At 39.5% G+C, this 13594-nt stretch overlaps 1 protein-coding gene across 8 annotated transcripts in view; it reads left to right on the top strand.

Annotated features, from left to right (window-relative positions):
• The window catches only part of ST3GAL6 (ST3 beta-galactoside alpha-2,3-sialyltransferase 6), a 44137-nt gene that overhangs the window by 14848 nt on the left and 15695 nt on the right, over positions 1 to 13594 (top strand). For 6 of the 8 annotated variants that reach the window (XM_044441720.1, XM_044441719.1, XM_044441721.1 and 3 more), the window contains 5 exons: positions 3884 to 3983; positions 5231 to 5281; positions 5434 to 5511; positions 12009 to 12112; positions 12775 to 12838. In XM_044441720.1, coding sequence (XP_044297655.1) covers positions 3884 to 3983; positions 5231 to 5281; positions 5434 to 5511; positions 12009 to 12112; positions 12775 to 12838 — 397 coding nt within the window. The remainder of the gene's footprint in view (positions 1 to 3883; positions 3984 to 5230; positions 5282 to 5433; positions 5512 to 12008; positions 12113 to 12774; positions 12839 to 13594) is intronic. The other 2 variants (XM_044441726.1, XM_044441727.1) reach the window with 1 other exon arrangement.

Below are 13594 nucleotides of genomic sequence, written 5' to 3'. Positions count from 1 at the left end.
GACCGCTCTGTGAACTTCTTAAATTATGCCTATGCCTCTTAAATCTTGTTTTAATGTACTTTGCATTACATTCAAAAAGGGCAATCCATAGTCCTGATAGTATTATTCCATGTATTCTCAAAGGGCTGCTTTGGTCTCACTTAACTTACAATTCTAGAAGATCATAAGCTACATGTGGAAGTGCGTTATTGAGAGAAGAGTGATAAGATTCTACCACATCTAAATGTTCCATTTCTCATGGAGTATAATAGTAATAGTTCTGTATGTAATGTACCCCACCCATGCTGAGCACATGGAAGCCGCTCACTGTTAAGCAGCAACTACTTTCTCTAGGAACAAGGAAGGCAACATGATACCCTCCAGATGTTTTGAAGTCTAACTCTCATAATCCCCAGGAATCTGCGGAACATGTGGTAGGCATCAGGATTGCTATTCCTGATCTAGAGGGCATGCCCAAGGACCACCATGCAGTAGACCAGACATTTAGTAAGTGTACACTTAAGAACCTAAGTTGAACCCTGCTGGATCATACTGGTGGCCCATCACATTTACCATCCTGTTTCCCAGAGGAGTCAACCAAATGACTCTGGGCAGCCCTATATACAAGTGATAAGACCAAAAGCCACTTCATATTTTTGCTTCCAGGCAGCTGATATTCAGTGCCTTGCTGCCTTGAACCTGAATATTCTCAATACTCATGATGACTAATAGTTGTTGATAAACTTATCCTCCATGGATTCAGATGTAAGCTCTGGTTTCTGAATGTGCAGTGTAATTTCTGGTCCAGAAAAATGTATTGAACAGCATGCATACATTTGGAAAATGTGCATTAAAAAGTATACTTTTGAAAAATTTGCTCAAATACTTACTGGGAGAAGAATTATACATTTCAAAGATGTGCACAGTTGATGTATACATTTAAAACACACTCACAAAGATGTAGATGGATTTTTATGCCATGAAGAAGAAGATAAAGACAATGAAGCAGCAGCAGGGGCTAGTAGTCTGATAATGGACTTGAGTGGAATGAACTTTGTGATAGATTTCAGAGAACTTCCACAAGTTCAGGTATTGTTGATTTGCACAGTTGTATTTTCTGTCACCAAGGAGAGCTGTTTCTGGGCTTCAGATCCCCCCTGCCGTGTGTGTGTATGGGAGAAAAGGATGGAATCACATGCATAAATACACACCCCAAGCCACCCACGCACAGAGCAAGCTGCACCTAGCATTGGATCTAATTCTACCCTCCCATCCCATTCTACCCTCCCACCCTCCCATCAACTGTGGCCCCCAACTGATTTTTTTCCCATAGGTTAACAAGCTTTCGAAGCCCCTCCAAAGGTTCCTTACCCATGTCTTTGATTACCCAGTCTATAGACACTCTTCCAAGTTTAACCTCTTACAGCAAAACTAACCTTATACATAGCATACAGTTCTGTATTGTGTTTTTCCTTAATTACAGTTCAAAAGGGATCTTGTGCAGAACATAGCACACAAGGAGAAGGAGTGTGTTCCCTTTCTTCCCCAGCATGATTCAGAATTACACCCCCACTCATGGGCATGGCTAGAATGCTTAAATCAAAGGTCCTGTTGGCAACAGTGCGGGCTTCTTATCTATACATCTTCCGACCATGAAAAAGTGGGTTGTTTTTCCAATTGTGCTGAGGAGGAAAGAGATAAGCTTGTCCTCCTGATGTGCTGCAGTTGAAACTCTGCTCTGTAATTAATTATAGAAAGATTAAATGTTCTTGTGTGAAGTGCCATATAGCACATCTAGTTTGACCCTTAGGATATAGGAACTTAGGAAGCTGCTGTATACCAACAGTAAAACTATTGATTTTTCTAGTCCAGTATTGAACTCCTCTTCATGTATGAGTTCTGTCCCATAATTAGTTGAAAATGAGATGCTGCATCACAAGAGAACATTTAGTTTAGCTCTTCGGTTATAGGAGCTTAGGAAGCTGCTTTATATCAGGCCAGACTGTTGGGTAATCTGGTCCATTGAGTGGTACAGTTCTCCAAGTCTCATCTGAGTCCTTTAGGCAAAGATGCTGGTGACTGAACCAGTGACTTTCTGCATGCAAAGCAGGTCTTCTGCCCTCACACAGTGTCGAACTGTCTGCTCTTCTGTGGAGATGCTGTTTTAAACACAGAACAACCAGAAGAGACGCTACTGCTCTTCTAAGGAAATTTAACTGATGCATGTTAACACCAATTCTGACCCACTTGTTTTGGCTACTTAGATGCTTCAAAACTTAGTATCAAGGCACTGTTTTTAGTCTATAAAGCCCACACAACCTGGGAGCACAATAGCTGACAGAAAGACTCTCTCAACTGCAATCTGCCTAGACACTGTGCTCAACCTCTGGGGTCTTCCTCTGAGTGCCACCTCAGGGGAGACTTGGTTTGTAGCATGAAGCAGAAGGGGCTTCCCAGTAGCAGATCTTCAGCTATGGAACAAGTTCTCCACCAAGACCTGCCTGTTGCTAACCCTACTATATTTTTGTGGCAAGGAATTTAATTAGCTTTAATATTACATTAGGGCATTATGTCAGCTGCATAATAGGTCATTTAATTTAATTTGCACTAGCTATTTAAGCTTTTAAAATGTGGTTTAGAATTGGATTTTACATTTTGTACTGTATTTTTGTAATCCATAATTTAAATTATGTTTTTCTTGTATTTTCTGTACTGTTGCAAAGCTCCTGGGGATCTTTGGCTATTCAGTGGTATAGAAATGAAAATGAATTATTATCATTATTAAATAAATCTCTCTCCCGTTGTATTTTAGAACTCATGGACTTTTACCATTTAACTGAAACAGGCTGGCTTTCAGTGTGATGTACAGGCAAATGGAAGAGTAGAGAAAGCCATGTTGCAAGAATAGTATTCAACCCTCCAAGAGAGAATGTGCTGAGCTGGTTCAATATGCTACTGTAACAGTCAGAGAAGATTGTGTGAGTGTTAGAAAAGAAAGCAACCAAGTGTGTGTGTGGAGGAAAGAGAGAACCTACTGAAAACAGAGCCAGATACTAAATCTAGAAACAGTTTACCAAAGCAATTTTTTCAGAAGATCTCTACCCTAAAGTTTTGGAAGAATATTAATACAAAGCTTTGTTAGCCAGTCTAATTAAACAGTTATGAAACATCAACTGTTTACACTATAAGACATAGGAATATTTACTTTGTAATAATGGTTGGTTTATATAAACATTTTAGACTACTGGGCAAACATAGCTGATTGTAACATACCAACAGGCATTATACTGTGTAAGCAAACCAAACGGAACCAAAGTAACTAGTTCAGACACTTCAACATTCGGGAAAGACTTTGTCAAGCTAATACATGACGAATTAATGGTCTGGATAGATAGATTTCACAGAATCATAGAACAGTATCTGAAGGGCCAAAAAAACCATTGGGGCCAACCCCCAGCTTAGTGCAGAACTCCAGGTTAAAATACCTTAACAGATGGCTGTTCAGCTGCATCTTAAATGTCTCCTGTGTGGGAGAGCCTGCAACCTTCCTAGGTAATTGGCTCCATTGTTGTATGGCCCAGTCAGGATTTTTGTTCTGATGTTCAGCTAGAATTTAGCTTCCTGCAACCCGATCCTGTTATTTTGTATCCTGCGCTCTGGCATGGTTGAGAAAAGATCTTGGCCCTCCTCTGTATGGCAGCCTTTCAGAACTGGTGCTACCATACTTCCATTAGGTCTCCTCATTTTAAGACTAGACATGCCCAATTACTCCAGTCTCTTCTCATAGGGCTATGCTTCCAGTCCCTGATTATCTTTGTTGCCTTCTTCTGAACCTTTTCCAGTTTGCCTGCATCTTTCTTAAACTATATGGCAATAATACTCCTGTTCTGAACTTGTGTTTCAGGCCTTACAATCATGAGACGAATCTTACTTGTGTTTCTCCTGGCTGCTGGAGTGATGTATGTTATACTGCACTGCACGATCTGGAGGACAAACAGCTACTGGTAACATTAGTATCTTTTTAGCTACGCTACCTGCAATTGTGTATCTTATTCAGGAGTTGGAAGGCATTTTCTTATGGATAGGCAATAGTTTTGGGGAGGTATATCTCATAGGGAGGTGTTAAACAGCACCCAGAGAGCTTCAGCTATTGGGCAGTATAAAATTAAGAAGCAGAAGCAGAAATAATAAGGCATTAATCAATGGTGTCATACTGTCACTGTAAAAAGCATCGTGCTAGCAGAAACTAGGTTCTGAACTATGTGTGAGGGGAGAATCCAACTAATGTTATGTTTATGCAAACAGTTGCACAAGATGTTGTTCAGCCACTCTGAGGAGAATGGATTATCTGATACTCCTCCAGCACTGTTTGTGTTTACAGGATGACATTGTGGGTTATTGCCCCAAAATGCAACCCAGACTGAAGAATCACTGAATTGCTTCTTTAGTATAGTGACAACATTCATACTATGTTCAGGTGTTTCCCTTAACCATCCAGCTTGTGGAGCTTAGTCTACAATGTAATCCTGGCATATTTTGTCAGACATGTGTCTCACATTACATCTGTATGTTCTTTTACTGGTTGTAGGGCACTGGATATATGGATAACATCTTTACAGTGCAACCCTATGCATGTTTGCTCTGATGTTAGTCCCACAACATTCAGTAGGACTTCATTCCAGGGAAAAGTACTCATAGGACTACAGAATTAATTAGATATTTTTGATAGTGCCTGTTTTTATCAAATAGTTTATGCATTATTTTATGTAATTATCCTTAGAGAGTCTTTTGGATCTCAACTGGGATAGAAATTTAAATAAGGAATTAAATAAGTAAATGTTCTATAAGGCAGTGTGGATGAGGTAAAAATTATTTTTAAAACATAATTTATCAGTAAGAGAAATTTCTGTATTCTGCTTTTTGTGAGTCATTGAATTGGTGGATTAGAATGACTAGCCCATAGAGTGTATAGATTAAGGCCTGCTTTTTAGAGGAAATAACAAGTTCCTGCCTTCTTTCTGCATAAGGATTGGTTTAAATGAACTTTGTACTCATATTCCATCTTATTTATTAACTTTTGTATTACATTTCTTTGCTGTTCAGTAGTTGTAGCCATTCCTCTTGGAAGCTCCACTTGATTAGCAACTTCTTGGGACAAACCATGGTATACTGTGACAGATAATTGTCTGTAAAAGTTTGTTGTGAAGAGAATATTTGAATTAATTTCCTTTCTTTTCTTTTTTTTAAAAAGGATTTCCCTAAGAGAAATCTTCAAGAAAAGTGAGGAAAAGTTCTATAGAATGTAAGGCATAGAAATAAGCAATTTCTATTTCTATTTATTTAGTACTGAGATGTTATTTCTGAAGCAAATAAATGATCAGGAATAAAGCAGGCTATGCTGGAGGCAATTTTTGCTTTGTTAGCTATTTTAATATGACATTTTTTGTTTCCTAGGTTGCCTCCAACAGATTCAGCCAGAAAAGAACAAGTAATAGACTGCACTTCGAAATCCAGTATTTCAACCTCAATTAAGTAAGTAGGAAAGGGTGGTGGCAGTTCATCTGTACAGGGTCCTGGTGGTTGTGCTCTCCCTGAAGGAAATGGTTCACAGCCGAGAGTGTCCTGAAATAGCTCTGTCATTGGAAGTTCGGGTCGCCTCTGTGGCACAAGGCAGCCTTGGCCAGCTTATGCTGGTGAAACAATCTGCAGCCCTCCTGAAAGGAGGAGCCTGGCCTCTGCTATCCATGCCCCAGTACTCTCAAATTGAGAACACTGTAATGCGTTATACATGGAGCTGCCTTCAAAAAGGTTTTGAAAACTAGGTTAAGTCTGATACACAGCTGTGAGGTGCTTAAATCGTAACTGGCATTGTGACCACATTGTACCCCTGCTTGCCAACTGCATAGGCTTCATTTGGTTTCCAGGCTCAACTCAAAGTGCCAAACGTGATCTTTAAACCCTAGACTTTAAGACCAGGTACCTGTACTTAGGCCTGCCTGCATGCTGAGATCTTCAGCAGAACCTCTTCTTGGGGCCTGCGCTGTGGGATGCTCTTTGTCTTGGGAGCTCACCTGGCAGTGGCCTTGATGTTGTTTTAATGCTTGGCAAAGACTATTTCATTTCCCTAGTGTGTTTGTCTGAGCTCTTTTGCTGCTCTTTTAAACTGTGTTTTTAATTGATTTTAGTGTAATATTGATTTTTTGTAAGCTACCCTTAGAGTTTGTTGCAAGTCAAGGTATAAATCCTAATTTATTATTTATTTAATGGAATGCTGATGGAAGGTTGCTGAATGTAGGGCACATTTACCACATAGATACCTTTCCAGAATCTTTGATGCTTGACTCTAAAGAACTCTAACATCAACACTGATGCTTTTAAATATTAATTAAAGAAATTTTGGTCCATTAGTCCATGCTGTCTGAGTAGCTTACAATATAGAATAAAATGAATTAAACAGTATCCTGGTAAATAGGTAAAATTAAAAAGCAGCATCAATAAAACACCCAAGGTGACAATTACTATCACAGGATCTCCAGATAAACAATCTATCTACTTTAGCTTAAAGATCTCTGAAATAGAAGTGTTTTATAGTTCAAGCTTATGCATGTTTGTGCAGAAGTAAGAACCATTATATTTATTACTTCTGCTTTCTGAAAAATACATGACAATTAAACTTCCTGGGCAGGGAGTTTCAGAGCAAATACACCCTTGGTGATGAGTGTTTGGATCTTAGCAGGGCACCCTGCTACATTATAATAGCTACATTATTTGCACTCACAGCATGAGGAGGTGGGTGTGCAGTGTCTTTGAAAACAAGTTCAATATTTACTGATAGACATTGAGGTTTGATCTGTCGATTGCTGCAGATTTCATTAAATTTATTGCTTTCAGAGGACTGTATTTTTGCAAGGCTGTGAATGACTGTAAATCAGACTGATGAAAAATAGTATAGAAGCATGGTAAATAAATACATAGGAGGAGTTGTTCATTTAGTTGAAAAGCGCTGAGACTCTGTAGGACTTCAAAGGTTAAAATGAGCCACCTCAGTTGAGCAAAGCAACCAAAAGGACCAGCATAATGGTCCTCTCTCCAATTAAACGTGGCCAGTTGCAGTTTCCAAAACATTTGGAAGTGCAGCCCAGTAAGTTGTCTAGTCTAGAGTTTCTAGTCTATAAAAATCAGTGCTGCAAAACACCAAGTATGTTGCATCATGGCATCAGAATGGCACAGTGCCAGCCATGCAGCTCACAGGCAAGGACTATTCCAAGTGTGAAACAATATATGTTGAGCATGGCAGCCTCTAAGACATGAGTAGGAGCCCAACTCAGTGCGTATCAAGTGTGATACCTATCTGCCAGCTTGTTCTAGTGCAAAAATATTTGCAGCTTTGGAGAGAACTTAATGTTTGGATTTTTAGGTTGCTTTTCTGAGTAACAACTTGGTTCTTCCATTCCCAGTGCCCATAGCTGCTGGACTATAAAAGTGACCCTGCCTGGAATGACATATGAAAATAGTTCCCATTTGCTTTTTCTGCTACATTATGGAACTACATCTGTGATGTTCTCCAGTCTGAAAGAAGTTCTTAGTTAGGTTTGCTTGTTAAAGCACATCAGTCTTTTTAAGGCCATGTGTGATCAGAAGATGTAACATGTACAGGGAGATAAGTCCCGCCAATTGCAGTGGAAATGCCTTGCAATGGGTATTGCTTTGCATGGAGCTAGGTCAGTCATCCATCTCTCTATCTTTTCTCACTGGCAGTGGCTGTCCACTGTCAGATATTTTCCCACAGCTCTATCTAGAGATGTCTGGGATTGTACCTGAACCTTCTACATGCCAAACATGTTCTCTGCCACTTTTCTATAGCTTTCCCAGTAAGATCATGTTGTATGGGAGGAGAAGGGTTGTGTCATTATTTGTATAGCTACCTAGGAGCTCTTCGTTTGCTTGAAAATTGGTTTGGACTTCCAAGCAGGACTGACCATAACTGAGAAAAAGCAAAGGTTTTGTGTAAAATCCAGATCTAACATAGTGTGTTTATTTGCAGAACTGTGATGTAAGATCACAGTTAGCACTTTCTGTTCAGCAGGCTAATTTAAGGACACTTGCTAACAGAACCAAGTTGAAGACTAAAGAAATAGAAGGGATAAGTCTTTGCCCTACCTCTCAGGGTGACCTCTGCTTAGGTTGGCTCTGACTGATGGGAGTTATAGGCTGAATGTCTAGAGGGCCAGATGTGCCCCAGCCCTAAAGTTAGTAACACCAAGATAGGCTGGTCTGTCTTAAAAAAAAAAAAAGATCCGGCACACCCAACATTCCCCTGCTCTAGTTCCAGATTAATATGAATGGGTTTCAGGCTATTCAGGGACTGAAATGCATTTTGTTCCTGCTCAAGGTAACACCTGGGTTTCCGCAGTATGTTGTCCTTGCAGGTGATCACAGAGTAATTCAGCACTGGATGTCTGAACCTGGAATAGTTTTTCTCTGGTGGGTAGCTTTGCACAAGCAAGACACCCTGTCTTGCAGTAGGATGTTTAGAGTGGCTTGTTCTCGGGGCAACTTAGTGTAACGTCCAAACCTAGTAGAATATTTTTAGTATGTATGTATGTATGTATGTATGTATGTATGTATTTAGAAAGCTTCTATGCCACCCCATTTGCCCCATTTTTGTGTATTGTCACACTGGCTAGATAGCTGGGCAGCAAAATCAGCAACAAAAATCCCTTCTGCTCATTGCAGTCTGGTACTGGAGAGCTGATATTCTCTAGTTAGAATAGTGGACTGAGGACTCAGAAGATCCAGGTTCTAGTCCTCACTCAGGCATAAAGGTCACCAGATGACTTTGAGGCAGTCAGTCAGTCCCTCTCGGCTAACTTACCTCACAGGTTTGTTGGTAGGAGGATAAAATGGAATGGTGGAGGACTATGTAAGCTGCCTTGGGTTCCTCACAAGATAAAGAAAGGTCTAACATAATTGTAATGTAGTGATAATACTGCTGCCTCCAGTCATCTTCATTCCTCCCCAGTCTCAAAATAGACTCATTTTTCGTAGGAATCATGATGAAGGACACCCAGAAAGTGTCTTAGGTGCATTCACTAGTGTTTATGTATATATTTTTTATCTTTGGGATGTCATAGTTTTAATGTCAAGGTCAGTGTAGTATAGTAGTTAAAGGGCTGGAGGAGAATCTGGGTTTTACTTTCTACTGAGCTGCAGTGCTCATTGGGTGACTTTGGGACAGTCATTGATTCTCAGCCTTACCTACCACACAGGTTTATGTGAAGAAAAGATAGAGAAGGCAAGGATAATTATGTAATTTGTCTTGTGTTCCTTGAAGGAAAAATGGGATATAAATAAAACAAATAAGTAAAAGGCAGGAAAATTGTGTATGTCTCTGTGTGTCCCACTTAGACACATTATCCAAATTGATGCCATCACTTTGAACCACTATTTTGTCCCTGGAAAAAACCCGAGAATTTTTACCTCCAGCCCACCCAAAGTCATCTAGCTGGTTTGCAAACTGATTTAAATTCAGTAAGAATTCAAAGAGGCAAGAAAAGTCTAATGCTACGATCTTAGACCTCTTTACTTAGAAGCAAGCCCTACTGAGTTCAGTAGAACCTGTTCCCAGGTATGTTCTGTAGGACTACAGCCTTATTTAGTTTAAAATAAAAAGAGGCAAATATTATGGATGAGAGCAATACAGAAAAGGTAGAGAAGTTAGAGATTGAGAAAGAGTCTGAGGAAAGACAGACAGAAAGATTGATTTGCATATGTCCTTCTCAGTTGTCAGAGCTCAAAAAATGCTTTTGGTTTTGTGGTCAGATGCACTGAAGGGGGAATTTCCTTTGTCAGGGGACTTTATTTGCTAATAAACATGGTTTACTTTTTTCAATATGTCTGCAGTGGGTTTGAGATTTGGCTCTTTTGTTCACACTGCCATCCCTCCCTTTTCTCCCCTCCCATCACCCTTTTTACATTTTTATGGTAAGATAAGGAAATATGCCCCTTGTATTAAATTACTGCATGTTTTTCTCTCCGGTTGAAGTCACAAAACTTTTGTAGAATAAGAAGCATTGAAATTCTAGGCAGAGCACTCCACACTGTATTTGGGGAAATTAAACTGGGGGTCGTCCAGACCTTATCAGGGGATCTTGAGAGTACTAGGGCAAGCTTTCCCACCATAAACACTGTCACCCCACACATCTCCCTCTGCAATGCAGTGAGCAGTAGGGTCAGGCAGAGGTGGTGACTGGAACAGGCATAACCCTGCACCTGCTGTGGAGGAAACCACCCGCAAGAGTCCTTTGGGGTTAGTCCTACTCTTTTTTACATTGTTTAAAGACTGCATCACGTTATACATTACATGGAAATGCTCACACCTATAAATAAATATAAAAAAGCAAATTCTTCTTCCATATGTTCATCCTGCACTGTAAGGGAAGACTGAAAAGAATGGAGTAAATAGGCAGCCTTTTGCTCCTATGTAACAGCACATTTTTTTAACCTTGTGACATGAAAGGGCTTGGAAAATTATTTTCATTTTGCAATTTGATAAGAAGTGGGGGTAATTTCCCTTGTCAGATGGCAATCTGAGCAGGTGAATTGTTGAAGGTGTACTGATGAAGGTAATGAGGAAATGAGAATTTCTGCTGCAAAAGCCCCGGGATATATGCCAGTAGAAGTCTGATGAAATGCTGTGGAGTAAGTGAGCATTTGTTGAGAGTGAAATACAAATCACCCACCCATGGTGGCTTCTTCTCAGAATGCTTAGTGTGCTGTACATTTCTGGAAGTGTGGTTTCGCTTAAGCTAGCTGAGAAGTTTTGCAAAGAACTTTGCATTTACATTTACTGTTGTTCTTTACCAATCAGTAATTGAAATTCCCTTGATAGTTTTATTAAATAACTTCTCATATATCAGGATTGGAAAGTACTTATTTTATATAAGGCTAGATACTTATTGTTCTACAAAAATCCTTTGTCGTCTTATCAAGAATTCATCAGTTTCCTAATCAAGGTTAAGACTTTTAATGTTCTTTCAACATGCCATTGGTTTATAGATTTATGACTTTCCTTTAATCCTACTGAAACTACTCACAATTCACTGTGTTTTTAAAGAGTTGTTCTAGCTAGGAAAAATAGGCCTGTTCTGTGTAACAGATGGCCATAATACCAAGCAAGCATGTTTGTGAGAATTTGTGTTTAATACAAATACTTTGTCCCAGAGATCACAATTATATTTCTAAAGAGTATACTTTTTGTTGATTATTGGATTTCCACAATCCTAGCTGGATCTATTCACTGACAGAGCAACTGACTGGTTTGAGAGGAGCAATTTCAACTGAGAAAATGGAGTTGGAGGAACAACCAATTCCCTCTGTGTTGCAGCTCTTTGGATCTTACATGTTGGAGATATTCTTCCAATGCATGATGCTAATGGACAGCTTTAAACAAATCCAATAAATACATAATGCATCTTTCACCTCATATTAAGTTTGCCCTTCAAATTCCTGAGATGAAAATGATATTAGTATTCATGTTATGTTACATGTGTTTGTGCATAGGGATGTGGGAGGGGGGATCTTACTAGCTTACTTTTAAGATAACAATAAGCCTGTCTTCAACTGTATCTTGGCCTGATCCACCTGGAAGGGCCTACTTGATTTTCTGTACTGGAGTGGAGATGGTGTGGGAGAGCCAGTTGTGACAGAGCTGATCAGGCCCGGACTACATGCCATATTGGGCCTCAGAGTTGATGCTTTGCCCCAAGCACTTGTGGACCCAGATAGTTTCTTGATGTCTCTGGGGTACTTTCCTGCAGATTTGTCTGGCAATCCCATCTCTACTGGGAAGGAGATGACACGGGCTGTTGATAAGACTGCTCCCAAAACAGCCTATATGAAACTGCAGGGCCATTTCATTTGTTCCTTGGTATTCTTTAGAACAGAGAGCAGTGAAATGGTTGGGTGGATGACTGGAGAGCAAATGGCTTGTGCTGGCTTTTAAAATGTTTTGATATCTCTTCTCTTAGGATAGAGAAATCCTATCCCTTCCTATGCTGCCATAATTTTCTGCAAGTTTCCCAACTTCATGAAAGTCACAATCTTGAATTACCCTATGGAATAAAGAAAGCAGGTAAGTAATGGTTAATACATGCAACAAGTTATGAAAGTGAACCTTTTATTATTACTATTTATTAAAAGGTTTGTGTTTTTTTAATGTGCAGTGTTTAGAGACACAAAGCACACAGTGGGGGAAAGGTTTGGAGAGCGAACTTATAAGACAAAATTTTGATTTCCTGCTCGCTTTTCATATGTGGTATTAGGTAAACCCTTCTGTAGTCTCTCTGTGTAGAATATGAGAGGCATGAATAACATATCTGAGAGTAAGTCCTTGAAAGAGTCCATTGCTTAAATGAAGAGGGAGATATGCAGAGTTAACCAAATTTAATTATGAGGATTTACATTAGAAGTACATTCTGCCACTGCAGGAGAAGGAGTTTCAGGCTGCTTCCTCACATTTTTGTCACCTATAATGGAATAAAAAAAAATTCCAGAGCATGCTTTCTTCCTGATACTTGAATGACTTTTGTCACTACAGTATCTCAACTTCCATGTGGTGTTAAGGGAAGTATACTCAGGTGGATTTTCTTGTTGTTTATGGAAGAGGAAGAGGAAGAAAAATCCCACACAGAGCTTTAGTTTGCAGGCACCTTAGCTTGAAAAAGTACTCAAAGTACTTGTGTTGTATTTTGTTGATACAGTAAAGCATTGACCCCAAAATCTTTTGTGTTACAGAAAGGTATTTTCAGATGGCACTTTCAAAACTGAATAACTGTGGGCTCTTTGCTGAAGATGATGGGTAAGATTGTTTACAATATTATTGACCTTTGATTAACAATACAATGCTTGGGTTGTATAATTTGTATAATTTGCACTTTTTAAGGTGAGAAAGGGATATTTGCACTTTTAAAGAGAGTTGTATGATATACAGAATTGCTTAGTGTATAGCTACGTGGAATTCAACATAAATTTTTATGTAGAAGAATTGACTATTTTGTGGATTTTTTCATTAAAAAGCCAGGCATGTGAGTTGTCGACTTGAACATGGAACTTTAAAGATATAATTTTGCTGGTATGCTTAATTCCCTCTTTGGAGATAATTGGATAGAGAAATGGGGGATATTTTTGGCTGCTTCAAAGTCACACGGTGGAAGCAGTTCTGCCATGATTTACCCTCCCCCTGGTAGGATTGCTCTTCCCACCTTTATAATAGTCAAGGTAAGATTGTGTTAAATATAAGTTAAGAATATAGGAAGATCCATGCCAGATCTGACCAAGGTCCATCTAGTTCAACTGTTTTGTATGGCCAACTAGCTGCCCATGGGAAACCGACAAGCAGGATGTCTGTGGCAATTCAATCCTCCATGGCAGCAGCTTCTCATTACATACGTAATGAGGCAGGAAAGGGTCTTGGGTTGTTTGACAAGCAATCCAGAACCATGGGCTGCTTTACGGTTGTGGGTAGACTGTCAACGATTCCAACAACCTATCCTCAGTGGGTTTACATGTAACTACAAGCTGTGGCATGTCCCCACTTCATCCGAAAGATTCAAAA

Source organism: Varanus komodoensis, unplaced genomic scaffold, assembly GCF_004798865.1.
Source record: "Varanus komodoensis strain SLA01 unplaced genomic scaffold, ASM479886v1 scaffold4, whole genome shotgun sequence".
Taxonomy (NCBI): Eukaryota; Metazoa; Chordata; class Lepidosauria; order Squamata; family Varanidae; genus Varanus; species Varanus komodoensis.
The sequence above is the reverse complement of the archived record's forward strand: the minus strand, read 5'-3'. Positions and strand labels throughout refer to the sequence as shown.